At 42.4% G+C, this 17740-nt stretch overlaps 1 protein-coding gene across 1 annotated transcript in view; it reads right to left on the bottom strand.

The window, feature by feature from the left end:
* Window positions 1-503: 503 nt before the first annotated feature.
* FAM180A (family with sequence similarity 180 member A) overlaps window positions 504-17740 on the bottom strand; it is a 56634-nt gene continuing 39397 nt past the window's right edge. Inside the window, exons 2-3 of the mRNA XM_067536087.1 lie at window positions 2704-2804; window positions 504-1481 (exon numbers count right to left, since the gene is read on the bottom strand). Of these exons, the coding sequence (XP_067392188.1) occupies window positions 1137-1481; window positions 2704-2804 (446 nt within the window). The 3' untranslated portion in view covers window positions 504-1136. The remainder of the gene's footprint in view (window positions 1482-2703; window positions 2805-17740) is intronic.

The following is a 17740-nucleotide window of genomic DNA, read 5'->3' as shown; positions in this document are numbered from 1 at the left end:
CCCCTACACCCTGTCTGCAGAAGCTCCAGAGAGGGAGGTGTAGAAAGTGGCTTTGCTGGCTCCATGTTTACTGGGGAATCACCTGCCCAGTGGAATATTCTCACAATAGGGGACCTGCAGGAGATTTCTGCTCCTTTTGTACAGCCTGAGTGATGCAAAAGGAGCAGAATGGGGCTTGGAATCTGGCCCTTAAAATCCAACCACCACCATTTCCGGTTTTGGTTTGGGCCTATCTCTAGATATAAAGTTTAGAATATTAACTAAACTAGATGATTAAAGAGAGAAAGACTGAGTGTAGTGTGTGACAGAGCATATGTGCCAATATTAAAGGGGATTTTCAGAAGTGCTCAGATACTATGTCTAACAGACGATAAACAGCATTAGTATAATCTGTTTTAAAACTTAGGGCATTGTCATTAGACCAGGTTGAACTGTTCGTTGCAAATAAGTTACCTGATGAGTACAGGCCTTTCCTCTATCGATGAATTATCCATAAAAGATCATGATTTTTATGAATTTATTCATAATTTGCAATTGTTTGTTAAATCATTTGTGCAAGAAAATTTTAGCCTATGATTTGCTCATGATCAAGTCAGCATGAATGTTTTTCTATTCTGCATTCACAATTCTCACCATGTGACTGATCAATCAGGAAACAATCCTGGAATTCCATGTGATTTAAATGAAGGGAAGGGGGGTTGTCACAGCCTGAAACATTTTCAGAGTGGGTCCCAGCAAAAAAAATTTGAGAACCCCTGGGCTAGTGTGACTTCAAAATACCTACTACTTTCCAAATCAGGAATAGGGTTTCTAAAACTTCACCCAAAACTTGCCAGATGAACGTGCCCTTCCTTCATCCTTTGAGGATACCTTTAAATATGTATATAGATGTGTATACTCCCTTCTACCTCAGTAATAGAACATTCCTCTATGCCCACATGAGAATGCATTCCAGGAACTGAAGCAGAGGAGGTTTTTCCTGTTTAATGTGTTTCTATAACAGGAACCCACTAGGGGGTGCTAGCGAATAAAGAATCTTTAACTACATAGACAAATTGTTTACAGAATAAAGTGGTGGACGTGCTATGTGTCCCCTTATCAGCAGAGCTTGTTGCATTCCTGGTGGATAAACTCCTTCAGTGCAGTGGCTTTTTGCTGTATGAGAACATCAAGTCATGCTTCAGGGCCTTGTAGAGACTGACGAAGGATTCGACCCAAGAGTCCTTCTGGTGTTTCCGGGATCGAGCTGCTCTGTAGGCTGCGTAGACCATGGTCAACACTGTCCTTTCAAAATCATCTTTCTTTAGGACCCTTGGATAGTCAGACAGCCTGGCACTCAACCGACGAACCTCTGTAATGCTCTTGGGGATAATATCATTGCAGACAGTGTCAAATTCTTTGGCCTTTCTCAGCGAAGCCAGCTCCTCGTCTTTGATGGAGATCCTCAGGCCTTTGTCAATTTCAAGCTCAGCTAAAAGAAACTGGTACAAAATCAGAACACAGAAAGCTCTTTAGCCTCTGATAGTCTAAAAACAAAGTACAAATGAATTTAGAGCTTCTTCTTATTTCTTTTCTTTCATAAAATGTAGGCAAAGAACTAATAAACCTTGGCTAGAGACAGGTAGAGTAGAAAGACACTGTGCAAGTTTCCCTCTACAATTCCACTACTGTGTCTTAACTCAATGGTTATCTATCTAGATTCTTATCCTCTGGCCATCACAGTGGCATTTGATAGATGAGGCATCACCTATGGTGGTAGATGAGCATCTGCAGTATTGATCCTGCTTGTCCATTCCTGCTTTCCCACCTCACCACCCACACTCCCAACTGTGTGAATAATTCTCACTATTGCTCATCTTCTGCTTACTATGCTAGTCTGCTCAGTCCACCCACTCACCCTCCTACCTATCTACCTATTGTTGAACTAACTCTTGATCTTTACCACTCCTGCCCTTCCAGTTCTAGACCCACTACACTGCTTTACCAATGTACCTTAATATTGGCCTGCGATACCCTTGCTTTTTCAGTCATGCTGAACTGTGACAGATCATACACCATCTTCGTAATCTATACTAAGGTGAACGCACCAGAATCATTTTCAAATGTGACCTGAACAGAGGACTTGAGTCTGCTCTGTAGAAATGAAATAGTCATGGTATCCTGGGAGATTTAGTTTTCATTTTCATTCCTTGACACTGGTAGGCACGGTGCTGGTGCCAAGCATCGATGTTTTGGATCAAGGAATCAAACTGGCACTATATGGTTACTGGCTAGGGGGCAGAGAATGGGGTATTTTCAGTGGGAGCATTGGCTCTGGATCTCAGCTTCCCTGTTGGTCCAACAGGACTCACATTTATTGAACTCCAGGTGCCAAGCCCAGGCTTATCCAAGAGCTGGGAGGACGTAGTTGAATTGAGTGTTGCTCAAATTTAGGTAAATTTTAATTCGTTGAACGTACATGTACCTAGAATCTGAAATAAGGATATTTTATACTTTTGAAAAGTACATGTCTCTAATCCCTCTCTGTTTGGTACCAAGTCGAGGCTACTAAATGTGAGAGATGGCACAGTGACCAGTAATTAGGGTTTGAGGCTGGGGAAGAGCTCAGAGATATGGTGAAATGGGGAGGATGTGATGAATGGGAAACAATGACACTATTCCAGTATAGGGACTGAAGGATGCCCTTGCCCCCATGTACTGAACCTCAAAAATCATGTCCACATCATCCAGCGAGTTCTGCAGCACTGGATCAACAGGGTCAGATGATGATCTCTTAAGCCGCTGAGCAGCGGGGAAAAGCCTGGCTGGAAAAAAAATGGGAAGAGAGGTTTCAGCGAGTGGCACAAACTAATGGAGCCAAAGACTTTTCAGTATCAGCTTTAATCAAAGTACAGTCTGTTGCAAAACAGTACCCAGGACAAAACCTAGAAAATATATTGTAGGGAACAATCTTGCACTGAGCAAGGAAATCGTTCACTTGGGTTGTAAGCTTTTATTTAGATCAGTGGTCCCCAAACTGGGGGGTGCAGTAGAATGTTTGGGAGGGGGGGCGGGACGGGCACACGGTGGGGCAAAGGCCAGCCCCCATGAAGGGTGGGGAGGGAGCGCCATCCTGTCCCGCTCTGCCCCCAGACCAGTTCTGACCCCAGCCGCAGCTCCATTCTGCCCCCTGCTCCACCCCCAACCCAGCTCTGCCTCTAGCCCCAGCTCCTCTTCTATCCCCAGTTCTTCCCCCAGCTCCACCTTCAGCCCAAGCGCCTCTGCTGTGCAGTAATGGGGGGGTGGAGGGACGGGACATGGACAGATTCCATTACTGGTAAGGGGGTGACACAGGAAAAGTTTGGGCACCACTGATTTAGATTGTGAGCTCATTGGGGTAGGAGCCATCTTGCTGTTCTGAGACTGTACAGCGCCTACCAGAATGGTGGCCTGGTCCATGACGGGGGCTCCTCAGCATTGCCACAATACAAATAAAAATAATAGGACCTAGATGTTTTCTCGCTGATTCAGGACCAGAGGAGAGCCTCAGTTTGAGAATCTAATACTGTCACAGGGAAAGAACTGTCGCCCTGTTGGGAGCCACCACATCTATTTAGGAAGTCACATCTTGTATGGCCCAGATTCCACCTACAGTAAGTGTAAGGCCACCTTCCAGCTGTAGTGGTTTATCATACAGTTTCCTTGTAGGCTACGGCTGAGTCTATTGGGATGCTGATAAACAGTGCAGTCAGTACTCGCTCCTCTGCAGACCAGTGAGTCACGTCTATGGTAGGTCCAGGCTTAGGAGCATTAGATTGCTATTGGTAAGGATTGATTTCAGTGTACACACAGAAACTGACAAAAAATATATCCATCGACAGCAATTAAATTGAACAAACAGGCAAAGTAAGAAAAACGCTGCTTTGAGAACTTATTCCTGTTTGATTCCAGGATATTTACTTTGTATATTTTGACATGTGATGTTAACGATTTTGTGTTTTAACAGTTGTAAAGCTTTACCTTTTTGAATCTCAGTTTCTACTGTCATTATTTTCTGACTCCGCCCTATTGTCCTACCCCATTATAATGCCCTGCAAATGTGAAAATTTGAAATCAAAAAAAAACATTAAAAATGCTTAAAACTCATCATTTCCCACAATTGGGAACATTTAAAATTAATACATTTGGTTTTTTTTAAACGCTTAAACAAACATCTATATTATCTGTCAACATTATAAACAATGTAATTCTGCCAAGCCTAGCTATATCTAACATGAACTTATCCAAGGAGTGGAACTCTCCAGAATCATTATTCCTGAATGCAGAACCCAAGGTTGGTTGTCAGATGGTTTATTTTACCTTAGTTTATAATTTTCAGTTTCTTGATGTTTGGGTTGTGGGTATTTTTACAAGTGTGATTATGTGTTTAATGGTACAACTTTGAATTGCACTTAACAGACTTAGCTATAAGTTGGTGTTTTGAGGTTTTTTGAAGGTGGTTAAAAAACAAAACAGAAAACATTGTTTCCCAAAATATATTCCATTTTCACCCAAAATTTAAAATTTTACAGTTCTGAAAAGGTTTTTTTAAAAATAATATTTTTCGTTTTTAAAAATGTCAACCTTCTTTTTAGCTGGTTGAAAACCAGGCTAAACATTCAATGAATATTTGGTCAACATTTTTGCCTGCTTCTTCCCCCCCGCCCCCAATTTTCAAAATTTCATGTCAACTGATTTTTTTAATTTGAAAATTGTTTGACTAGCTTTAGAGTCATGTTGTTGTTTTGGAATACAATTTGTTGTTTGTAAATCTCTGATTTCTTACGCTATCAGGAGCTTGTGTGATAGTCACTGCATACTGCCTAGAGAAAGGCAGAGTGTCATTTAAAGCTCTCTCTGTTGGGCATGCAACGTTTTCCTGAAGCAGCCATGATTGTTTTACAGATACCTGCTCCCTAGCCAGCTCAGCTACTCAGACAGTTTCCATCCTTGAATCCCCAGCCAAACCTTAAGTGTCTGTCCACAGCCAAAAATGACTGAACACAAAGTTCGGAATTTAAACCCCGTTCCTGTCCATCTTCCCTCCTTCCAGACCCTACCCCTTGTTCATTGCTCTTCCGTGACACACCCAGCTCTGCCATCTTTTGCTCCTGGCAGTTTTTACAATGCTGTTAAATGCCTTGCTCTTCAAACGTCAAGTGCTAATTGCTCATTAATTAAAACTTTAATCACTGGGCAATTAAAATGTTAATTGCCAGACAGCTGGCAGATATCCACTCAAAATAAGGAAAATTCATTCATAACTTTTTAAGTGCCCTTTCCATGGAAATTGCCCATGTATAGAAACGTCTATACAGGTGTGAAATGTTGTGTTCTTAGAACAGGTGCCGTAATGCTTAAAATACAGCTATTTTTATTTAAACAAATCAATGTTTTATCTTTTACCTTCCAAGTTTCCAAGAGGGAAAAAAAAATCTTCTCCTAGTCCATTATAACCATATATATTTTCAGACTAATCACTGCCTGCAATTCAAAATTAGAGGGGGATAGAGAATAGATTGAAATTCTGGACAGAGAGAACTATAGAATCACTTCATGTACCGTAATAGTGGCTTACATCCATAAGCATCTCCCAGGCACTATACAAATTATCGTATATATAGACATCATTTATCCCCCACAGAAATGCAGCAACTATTTAACAGTGACACTGTACAACAGCCTTCGGTAAAGGAAGTGAAGAATGATATTGCCAACTGAAAGTGCACACGGAGAATTTAGGTAGACAGAATATAGATTATTACCTTGGAAGCTAGCTATGAGTGATCAATACCTTTATTTTACAACTCATCCAAAAAAACATCACTTCCAGGAGCATAGGGCCCCCTCCATGTTAGGAAATTGGCTTAGTGCTGACTTTGGTATGTCTGCGCTTGCAGCTGGGCTGTAATTCCCAGCTTGGGGAGACATACCCAGGTTAGCTCTGATCCAGCTTGCACACTAAAAATAACATGTAGCTGTGGCAGTGGGGGCAGCACCTCTTGTGCCACTGTGACTACACTATTTTTAAGCAACATAGCGTGATCAGAACTAGCACAGATACGTCTCCGTAAGCTGCGCCTCCCGTTTTGAAGTGTAAACATACCCTTAGAAAAGGGCCTATTACTGAATCACTAGCTCCACTGCCTGATGCTTTCTTATCCAACTACTGACCAGGATGACATTGCTTGGGTTGTGAGATTTGACTGGGCTAGGGCCTGAATATGTTACATTTGCAAACAAGAGGCTTGTGTGCTTTTAGAGAATACAAACCCCTCTCTATGGGCCAGGTTTGCAATAACTCCCTGAACTGTTTACCTGGCCCCAAATACAGATATTAAATCTTTGCTACAGTTCTTGGAAACTGTTTGTCTCTCTTCATAAACTGTGTGTTCATTTTTGTGTTTTTATTTTTTCTTGCTCAGTATTTTAATTCAAATCTCTAACCACCCTCACCCTCCAACACAAACACTCTCTCTCTCCTCCCCCGCCACCAAATTCTCGTAACTCCAACAATTTACATTTTCCTCAGGGCTTGTGTATGCATTTATAGAAAGCGATTTCTGGTATTATTTACCCAGTTTTTATGAGCTTGTAAATTTCGCACAGAAACCAAGATAGAGAAAAATTTGCCAAGATCTGAGTTTAATGATTATAAACTCATTCCTGCTGACTTGACTTCCTCTCACACTTATAGCTTTGACATGAGTTAACTGTGCAATATCAGAGAATGGCACAGGACCATCTCTTTAGCAGTTTCCACACCCCAAAGGAGTTTCCTGTAGCACTACGAGGTAATTATTTCATAGTGATATGTATTGTTTTAAAAAGCAGCTGATTCACATCACCCACAAAAATGGTGACTTTCTGAAGGTGACTTCTGTTTTAGAGCCTTATCCAACAGTCACTTAAGTCAATGACTCTTATTGACTTGTTTTTTCCCATTTACTTTATAGTGCCTAGAGGCCACAGCTGAAATCAGGGCCCCATTGTGCTAGGTCCTATGCAAAATGTATTAAGAGGTAGTCTGTGTTGTGGAAAATCCTGCAATTTAAATAGTAGACAAGACAGACAAAGGGGCATGGGGAAAGATAGATGGACATAAGAGATTCCCAGGTCACCTTTCAACAGCATGTCTTGGCCAACATTCCCCTTCTCACCGAATGCTGATTCTAATAGCCTAGGATGTGTGTTTACCCCTGGATGCATGGTCCTAGAAATTAGAGATGGAAGTGCCTTATTTGGTCACCTAGTCCTTCCTGTAAAAGAATGTTCTATAAAGAACATTTCCTAGTGTTTTATCTCATCTACTTCTAAACAGACACATGCAATGGAATTTCCACTCCCTTTGAGAGCTATCCCATAATCCTACTTGGTAACCGTACTGCCAGCTTCCAACTCATCACTGTATATTGAGTCACCATGGCTTAGATATTTAAATATACCGCCAAGAGTTAAGGTTGCAATAGATTCTAACTTTAATCATAGGCTTTTATATTCAACGTTTTTTAAAAGGCTGCTTTCTTATTTCTAAAGTAACCCTGCTGGAGTTTCCTGGATTTCATTAGTATTGTGATAAATATTTTTCTCCCTTTTCTAAAATTCTAGTTAGTTTCACTTAAGAACCAGCCCAAACTGACAGATATACTTTGTTTCTCTTCAAGTCCAAAGTTCTGCTTGCCATGTTTGACTTGATCACAAAATAAGCATTGGGCAAAGTTGCACAAATAGAAAATCATGTGCTTACCACCATCATGAATCTTACCCATTTATTTTCCTTTCCTTCAGACAAGAAATCATACAAAACCAATGACTGACACTGCTAAGCACTATATTCTTATTGCAATGTGAGAACATAACACTGTTTCCAGTCTTCAAGGATGCAAAATAACCTAATCCAAATAGGATCATGACTCAGTAGTAGATTTTCCCATTCACTTCAGTAAACTATGGATTATAAAACTCCACATCTCTTGTCCAAAGCACATTGATGTCAACAGGAGTCATTCTTTTGATGTCATTGGGTTTTGGATCAAACCCTCTCTCTCAGGTATGTTAAAACAAGAAGGAACTATTGACTAGATAGAAATAATAGCCACTATCCAAGAGCAGGAGGCAGATTGGTTCCTGAAGTTTCCTCTCATATCAGCTGTTAATGCTAATACAGAGAAATGTTAGTTTATTTTTAATCTCATCTTGATAATGTGCTTAAAACCAATGCATCTTATACATCTCTCTTTTTGTCAGTGCTGTTGTGTCCTTCTTCAAGACACACTCTAAGAAGCAGGAGGATCTCTGAGTAGACTGAGTAGTTGCAATTGTCCTCTTTACTAAAATTAAATAAGAAAAAGACATGAAGGGCCAGAATTGGCCCTTATTTATGACAGCCTCTGATGCAGTCGAAAAGCCTCTCGGGTGGAGATTATTGCCATGAGAGATTTCTCACATTCTCAGAGGGGTTATGTTGAACCAATGAGCACCTTGGCAGCCTCCACCTGCAGGGAATATCCAAACAGAAACAGAACTGTTTTCCCCGATCATAAACCTGAGGGAGGCCAGAAGGAAAATCACCTCACGCTCTCCTTGGAGGTGAGTCTCCATCAGAGCACAGTGTTGTTGCTCTTACAGGGGGAGGATGTCAGCAACATCAGACTCCAACTTGAGTTGAAATGGCCCAAAATTGTGATGGCCTTACATTCCTCCCTGTTCTCCCCACTATAACTCAGAGGAATGGTAATAGTTCTGCCTAAATCCTTGCTGGAATGTTCCAAGGAGATTGATTCTAAAGTGCTGCCTGGAATTCTGAGAGTTTGGTTAGATAAAGCTGCTTCCTATTGCCATTATCCTAAAGCTGTAACTCTCTACATGCTTCTCAAGGAGGATTCCTTCGTGCTAATAACTGAAGATAAATCCTAAAATCAATCCAGACTCCTGGTGATGAACAGGGGTGGCCCCACAGCACGTGCACACATCTGAGACAGACTATTATCTCTGACTCTCCACCCATGTTCTTGTCTGGTCCCAATGGAAATGACTGACTACCCTCGTTTCTCTCCTCCACTGCCCACTCGGGAAGCTGTACTTTGGCTCTACCTCTTGTACCTGTTGCATGGATTGCCTGAGCCTCACAAAGAGACGTGGCCAAGACACTGTTGTGAGCACGCAGAGGTGGGCAGAGCAGGTCAGGGTTGGGGAGAGGGCTGGATGGAGTACCCTAGGAGTTCGTTTGCAGACAGTCCTTCAAAACCCAGGGCCAGCCCTGGGAGTGGGAAAGGGCATGCCTGGTCACAGGTGGCTGGCGGGCTCTTCCATGTTTTATTGTTTGCTTGAGGTTGTGGCTTTTTGCTCATTTCTGGCTGTCACACAGCGTACAGGCCCACAAATAGAGAACCGGATCCTGGGCCCTGTTCTGCCTGCTTACTGTTCAGTGCAGTGGAAAGCCGGCTTAACTGGGTTTTGGGAATTTCCCTGGCATCATGGAATCTCCAGGTAGCATAGTGTAACTGTCTCTATACTGGCCTTCCTCCAACCTCAGTGTAGAGGGATGCAGGGCAGGATCTTAGTGCTACTCCAGCAACGTGTCACCAGTAACGTACGGGGGAGCACAAAGGTAGCTTAGAGCCACCTTTGCCTTCTCCCCTTGGGTTCTGTGCTGCCTGGAGCTCAGCCACTTCTGAGGATTGAGCTGAGAGGGGTTATTTTATTTCACAGAATACAGAGTTTGATTTTAAATCAGCACCTTTTTTTATTTCAGATAATCCCAAGCACTTGACAAAGCAAATGAGTTGGATGCTGCAGTGCAGTGACTGTGCAGGAGAATGCAGCAGCCATCATGCACCCAGGAATAGCTCACAAACAGCCTGGGATAGCAGAACCTATTTTGCTGAGAAGATTGCAGGGCAGTTCACCAAAGACATTCTCTAGTTTCTTCAGAATTGCCATTGGGCAGACACCGGAAAAGTTTACGAGAGAATTTGCTTTAATCAGCTCATCGCCAGTAGTTCATCTCCCCATTTCCACCCCAGTAATACATCATAGTATTGGCATTAGAGATGAGCACAAATTGTGCTGTGAGACTTGAACCCAATACACCCAGCTTGAAGATTTGATTTCACTGTCTTCTTTGAATACGCTTGTCTTTGGGGGTGATTTTTTGTCACAGCCATAACATTTGATGTTTTGAAGTTTTGTTCGAGGAATATTCATTGTAATCCTTTTGTTGTGTTACTCCATGAATAGAACAACACGTAATTGACCAGATTTGGCTCCCTCAAGCTAACTGTGAAATATCTGCCCCCTCACAGCACTGCAATTGCTCAGTCAAAAAGCACTAAGTGTTCTGCAGCCCTCAGCAACCACCTAGTGACGGAGCTTGCCTTGCACCTGGTAGCAGAAGGGCTGCCTTTTGCTGAGGAGGATGGTGCTGGTACAGTGGGCAGTGAACGAGATAATGAAATCCACCTAGCTCATGGTGCCTGGATCTATATTAATAAGAGATGAGCAGATTTGTGCGTCATATTCCTATTGTTCTTTACTTCTTGACCAACACTTGCATTGACCCCAGAAGGATGAAGTTTTCACAGTCCCACAGGGTGTTTGTAAAGTGAATGCAGAACACATGCAATTGGTTGCCAGGCCAGGACCTGAACTTTGCCTGACCGGCATTGCAAAGGAGTGTGGTTGGGCATAGCTTTTTAGTTCTTGCCATTCTGCTTTCTCTATCAAAAATCCCAGGTCAAAAATGATTTAATTCTGATCCATAATCAAGAAAAACGGGGAGAGAAACTGCTGAAGGAAGAAGAGCAGGGATAGAAATAAGGGACAGAAAGAAAAAGATTATTTGGATCGATTCAGAAAGACCAAAAAAATGCAGCCAATTGCTAAAGACCAGTTTCTGCAATCCTTACTTGTGTGAGTTAATGCAATTCCACCAATGACAAGTGGTACACAAAGGCCTATAGAAACTGGCCTTCATGCAGTAAAGCCCCCATTATTGGGATATGAAGTCTCCATCCCCTTTGAAGGAAAACAGAAGTGGGATATAATAATTACAAAAAAACCCTTAAGTCAGTGAATTAAAACAAAAACAGAAACAAAAACAAAGAAAAGCAAATAGAATCTGTTGCTCTAGCTTCTTACATCAATGCCCACCACCATACACTCTGGCGTCCCAAGAGTTAAAAAACAATTATCGATCCTTTGTTCTGCTTCGTTAGCTAGAGGCAGGACTAGAAGTCTGCTGTTATTATTATTGTTTTTTGAAATAAGATCCAAAAATGAAGCTGCCACCTTGAAAGTCTGATTTTGTACATTAGAGCACCGGAAATGCAACCACTATGGGAACGCATGAGAAAATCAGGCAACTTTATGTTTAAAACAGAATAGAAATTCTGTTTTTAAAAGTTGTTTAAAATGAACAGTGATCTATATATAACTCTTTAGTTATCTAACTAAATACTATAGTTTCAGTTTACCTCTAATATGTGTATCATGCATCAAAGAAGAGTCCATTTTCTAAAAGCTATCTCCTACCCCAGATGTTACTTCATTACTACAGTAGAACCTCTCCCATTCTATCAGCTCAGACCTCATAAGTCACTAAGCATGTTCTGCTATGGAACCCCTGAGATGTGCTATTTCCTGCAAAGAAAATGATTGGAAGGTCTGCAGCAACTTCAGTGTAGAACTGGCGAGAGAGGCAAATTCTTTCCTGGTTATAGTGCACTAGTGATAGACCCTAACATGTTATCACTCAGAGAGAATTAAAGTCTTTTCCCATCTGTAGTTTAAAGAGAAGGGTATTTCTGGAGATTTTATCTATCTATCTATTTCTATCACAGTATTCACCTGTATCTGTTCCAGGTGAAATGTTTTGGGAAGCAAAGAGCATACTGGGGAGAGGCACCTAGAATCCTCTTGAAAATTATTCACTAAGCTGGAAACTATATCAGTTACCCTTTCACCTGTGAGTGTCCCAGACACCACCCAGCATGGAAAAATACCTGGGTCATTTATTCCTTCCCTAGCTATAAAGGGAGGGCTACCCTACTGAAATCTTTTGTACTCATACATGAGACAGGCCTGTTAAAAGAAGGCTTGTACAGTAGGGAAGTCATGTTGCTTTTGTAAAATTGGAGAAAAGAAAGTCAGGAGATAACAACTGGAAGTGAAAGAAAGGAGTGCAGGTTTGGGTGTAGAATATTATTGTGTATTATAGTATTACTAAGAAGTTGCGACCTCACTATGCTAGGCACTGTATAAAACACATAGTAAGAGACAGTCTCTAACACAAAAAAAATTACAGTCTAAATAGGGGGAAAGGAAACATTATCCCCATTTCACAGATGGGAAACTGTGCCCCAGAGAGATCTAGTCACATGGGGAATCTCGAAGAGTGCTAATTTCACCTACATTTTCTGTGTCCTAGTCTTATGCCTTAACTTCAAGACCATCTTTCCTCTCCATTCTCATCAGGAGGTCTTGGCCACTACCAGGCATAAACTCATCCTAAATAATTAAAAGAACTTGAAAACTCTCTCCACAGATGAATAGAGGGAGGACAGTACAGTGCTGTAATTTATTTTCATTTCTTGCAGCAAGGAGCAGAGAGGGGAGGGAGGGAGATACCGACATCCAGCTGCACTACTTCTGGAGATGTTGCACACAGGACTTAGTAGGAAGGACAACAACAGGCGGAAGAGGAACTTTCAAACTAGGAGGGGAAAAGGAATAATACAAATCAAGAAAAATCACTCAAAAAAAGCCACTGATCCTCAGCAATTTTGAAAAGCAGCTTCGCGGTGGCATACCGAGAAGGGGGGTGGGAGAGGTCAGACCCCCAAGCACTGACCTGCGGGGGGGGCACCAGGCTGGCCCTTCACCACACGCAGGAGGTGGGGGATGCAGGAGGCTCTGAAGGGCGCCCCTCAGTGCCTCTCCCTCCCCCTGTTCATTGTGAGGAGCCATCCCGGCGCTTTCCCTTCAGGCTGGGAGGGATGAGGCTGCCCAGTCTGAGCCAGCGCCGGGCTACGGGGCTGGAGCAGGAGAGGCGGGCGCCACGCAGCAGTGGGTAAGTGCGGGGCGGCGGAGCCAAGCCTGTATTTGTGCCCCTCCCCCCACAGGTAAAGACCTCCCCTCCTTGGAGCAGCAGGGGGGCAGTGCTGGGACCTCTCCTGCCCTGCTGGGGGGCGTGAGGCCTGAGGGGTGGGCGCCAGTGTAGGCTTGACACCCAGGCACCAGAGACCTCAATACGTCCCTGCAGCTTCATTGTGTCCTTTTGCTCACTTGAAAAGGCAGTTCTTAAAATGTTTCTTCCAAGCCCACACCCTTTTACCTCAGCAGTTGCAAGTAGCAGAGAGCAAGGAGTTCAAGCCCTATGCTGACATTTGGATTCACATGTATTGCGGAACTGGAGGGCTGTGGTGGAGTGTTCCGAGTGACACAGAAGATAGTGTAAGTTAGACCCCCTTACACTCAGTTATATACTCATTCATGCAGACTTCCTTAGTCCACTGGTGGGAGACAACAGCTGTGTAATGGTCTCTGATTGACTGACGCAGTTGGTGCACTACCAGAGTTCCTCAGTAGGAAGGAGTCCCAGTGCAGGTACAGTAAAACGTGGGCTGTGATGCCATTTGTGGTGATTACACCTCTAGAAGGACACAGGATACATAATCGGGTTGTCGGGGAGTGCCCAGCGTGGAAAAGTTATAGACTGGAATCTGCATGGTTCTATGCTCTTTGATCTAATCCCTAGTCCAAACAGACTCCCTTGTGTGTTGTGCCACTTAAAGCTATTACTGCTCTTTCTGCTCCACTTAGAGATGGGCAAATGCTGAAAACGTTTCCATTAGCAGCTGTTTGAATTTTTTTCAATGAATTTACTTCAGCTGTTTACTCCCTTTGTGTTATTTCATTTGAATATTCCAGTGAACACACACTATTCGCATGCACACCTCCCTCCAAAGCTCATTTCAAGTGTGAATGCTCAAAAATTAATCAAAAGTCAATTCTGAACTGCATAACTAGCAGGCAACAGTGTATTTTGAGTCACAAACTGCAATGTTGCAGTCAAATATTCAGTTTTAAATTTGCACTTTTATTGATTAGATCCATGAGATATCCAATCAGGGGACAGAAACAATACCACAGGGATTAGGTAAACTAATTAACTAAACTAACTAACTGATTTTAAACGTTTTCAGTGAAATAAAGCCTTTTTTTTTTTTTTTTTAACAACGAGGATAATTTATCATTGGAACAAAGTACCAAGTGACATAACCAATTCTCCATCTCTTAATGTTTTTAGATCAAGACTGGATGCCTTTCAGGAAGATATGCTTTAGCCAAACAGAAGTATTGGGCTCAGTACAGGGGAAGCTGGGTGAAATTCTATGTCTGTGTTATACAGGAAGTCAGACTAGATGATATAATAGTCTCTTCTGGCCTTTAAATCTATGAATTTATTAACTTACTACAGACAATCTGCAGACCAAGAGCAAGATGCTATTATCTCATATGGATTAGTTCCTTACTCAGGTGAGATGTCCCATTGAGATCACCAAGCTATTATTTAATGTAAGAAAGAACAGCAGAATCTGGCTACAGGAATTATTTGCCAAAGAAATTAATGAATAATTTTATGTGATGAATAAATTCAGGAATTTTAACAATTTATCCACAAACTGTTTGTTAACCGAAATAGAGGCAAAATTCATTTAATAAATAGTTCATTATGAAGTATTTGCCCATTACTAGATCCATAGATGGGGTAAGATGATGCCCAATAATACCAGGTATCAATATACACAGCTCACAGCTGGTGAGGGATTTCCTTGAGATTGCTGATTTTTTCTCCAATTAGGAAGGACCAGAGTTGTTCCCTCCTCTCTCTCACTGCTCTCCAAAAATTTAAATAAATTGGTGGAAGAAAATATTAGTCCCTCTTTTTTCTCTCCTACTTTACGATTGTACTTATGCTTCAGAAATCGGAAGAACACAGCTGCCTTTCCATATGTTAGCTGATCTCCATATGTCTGTGCATCTGCTGCTAGTTTTCTTAATGACATAAAGATGTGCTAGATGCAGAAAGTATAGAAACCAGCCTTGTCCATTAAGCAAATTGCTGGGGACTATAGGATCCTTTAACTGAAGAATGAGTTGTACATGCAAACAGAGCCTTTCCAAAGCATCATGGATTTCCCAATAGTGGGATTAGAAGACTGATGTAGATGTGTTTTATGAACTGGAACCACACAGCTATTTTGCTGCCTCAGAAAAATCTGAATAGTAAAAACCCCTGCTAGTCCTTAAATCAGAGTCAGGGATATGAAGTGTAGACCATTTGAAGAAAGAATCGGAATAAGAGAGTCCATTCTACCAAATTTTCGTCGTAGCTTTGTGAATGCCTGGCACGAAAATGACATGGATGAGATAACAGAAGAAGATGACTATAATGATCTGTAAAACATTAAACAGATTCAAGGTGTATGCATGTTATGGCACACCAAAAGAATTTCACTAGCATTTTGGGTTTTCCAAAATGTATTAAAAGCTTGAAAGATGAATTTGAAAAGTATTATTAACATTATAGACGCCTCAGCTAAGATCAGGGATGCAGGTGGCAGGGCATGCAAATAGTAAGACAGTCTCTGCTCCCATCTAAACAGACATGACAGACAAAAGGAAGGAAGGAAGTGATAAAACATGCAAGCAGAAAAAGGGGAACTGAAACACAGAGAGATTAAGTCAATAGTTCCCAAGCTTTTTAATTAGGTGACCTCAAAAACTGCATTTATCTTTTTTTGCAATCCGCCCACAGTCCCAATTCCTGGGAACTGGCCCAAAATCATTGGCCTGCATCCTTCTCCACCGCTGCCTGCATCCTTCTCCACCGCTGCCTGCATCCTTCTCCAACTGGGAGGGTATTGACCCACCCGCAGCAGCACCCTCCACCTTGTCACTGCAATCCTAATATCCGGCCCTATGCCGAGGGGAGGTTGAAGAGTGAGCCTGCCCCCATTCACTAGCAAGAGTGGTTCCTGTCCTGTGGGGCTGGGCCTGAGACAGGTTTGAATGAGTGGTGCTGAAACCTGGCACATGGCACTGCAGTGCCAAATGGTGGCTGGACCCAACCAGAGTGGTGCTGCGAATCTGTGTGTCTGATTGCAATGCCTGGAGTTGGGAGCCAACCCCACAGAACTAAAACCACCATTGCGGGCTGAGTGCTGGGCAGGCTGGCTTTCCAATACCCTGCCCCATGACCCAGTGGTTGGGAAACACTGAACTAAGTGACATGCTTAGGTCACACAGGAAGTCTGTGGGAAAGCCAGGAAGTAAATCCCTCTCTCTCTCTGATTCTTAGTTGAGTGCCTTAGCCACAAGGCTGTCTTTACATTTCACACCTCTCTAAAGTTGGAATATTCAGATATTTCAGGTTTCACAGTCTGACGAGTGAAAGCTGAAGTTTGAAGTAAGAACTGGGCTTGCTATTAGGATTTCAAGTGCAGAGAGCCAAGCCAAGTCAAACAAGGTGCATTGCAATCTGCTAAAGTCAGCCAGACATTCTGGGATGGATCCTCAGATGAACTAAACTGGCATAGCTCCACTAAAGTCAACATTGGTGAAATTTATGTGGCATCATGACATTGCGGTGCAAACCTCATCGTGTTGTGCCATATGTGGAATAAAGCAAGGTCGCAAAGATCTCTGGCACCCAAAAGCCCATCTCTGGAGCACAGGGAAGAGGAGGAGTTCAGGTTTATGTGCACTAAATGTTGTGGTCAACAGTATAACCAGAACTTTCATCAGTTCCCCTTATATAGGCATATCTATATGCAAATCCTGAAAGCTGCTGAGTCCCCGCTGTTCCCATTGAAACCAATGAAAACCGTAGGTTCTCAACACCTTAGCGTTTAACCTAAGCTCACCTTTCTCTTGTCCCAGACTTCACTCTGCAGGTGCTATCTCACATTATCTCAGCCGGAATGGATTCTGCCACATTTGTCAACGTATATTCGACTCTGCAAAAGTCATCACCTTTCTGCAGTCACTCCTCCCATGGAGTTTGTTGATCTGAACTTGTAAAATGGATTTTGGCTTCCAGGGTAATGACCCAAGTAAATATTTAAGACAGAATAATACTGGTATGATGTCATAAAATTCAGAAGACCGAATTCAGGAGAGTGCTCCTTCCATGTGTGGTAGACTCTGGGGCGTTACTGATTGAATGCAGCCCTGATAAACCCCTAGAGGGTGGGTGGATTAGAGCTGGGGAAGTTGTACGATGGCTAGGAAAAGCCTTGAATAAAACGGCCTGGCTTTAAAAGAGCTGTCAACTTATTGTTCATCTTTAGAAAATAAATCTTCGATGAATGTTATTTATGCTTTCATTAATGGCCTTCGAACTGCCTAGAGCCTTCAAACTGAAATGTGCTTCCTGAGAGGATTGTTTTTTCCATCATCTCACATGCTCACTGGATTGTTTTCATAGGGCTGCTCAGGAACACTGGAGAATTATTTAGATTTGGGGCAGGAACCGTCTTTTTGTTTTGTGTTTGTGCGATGCCTGGCACATGGGGTTCCTGGCCTGTGTCTAGTGTGTGTAGGCACTTCCACCATACAAATAAATAAAATAATACTGCACACTGATTTGTTACTGTTGAGCTGCTCACAAGCACCAGACTCTGCATACTGGTTTCGTACGGTGTGTTCATATAAGCAG

Source organism: Emydura macquarii, unplaced genomic scaffold (genome assembly GCF_026122565.2).
Source record: "Emydura macquarii macquarii isolate MOO-44397 ecotype Brisbane River unplaced genomic scaffold, CSIRO-AGI_Emac_v2 contig_3530, whole genome shotgun sequence".
Classification (NCBI taxonomy): Eukaryota; Metazoa; Chordata; order Testudines; family Chelidae; genus Emydura; species Emydura macquarii.
This window is presented reverse-complemented; position numbering and strand designations above follow the sequence as displayed.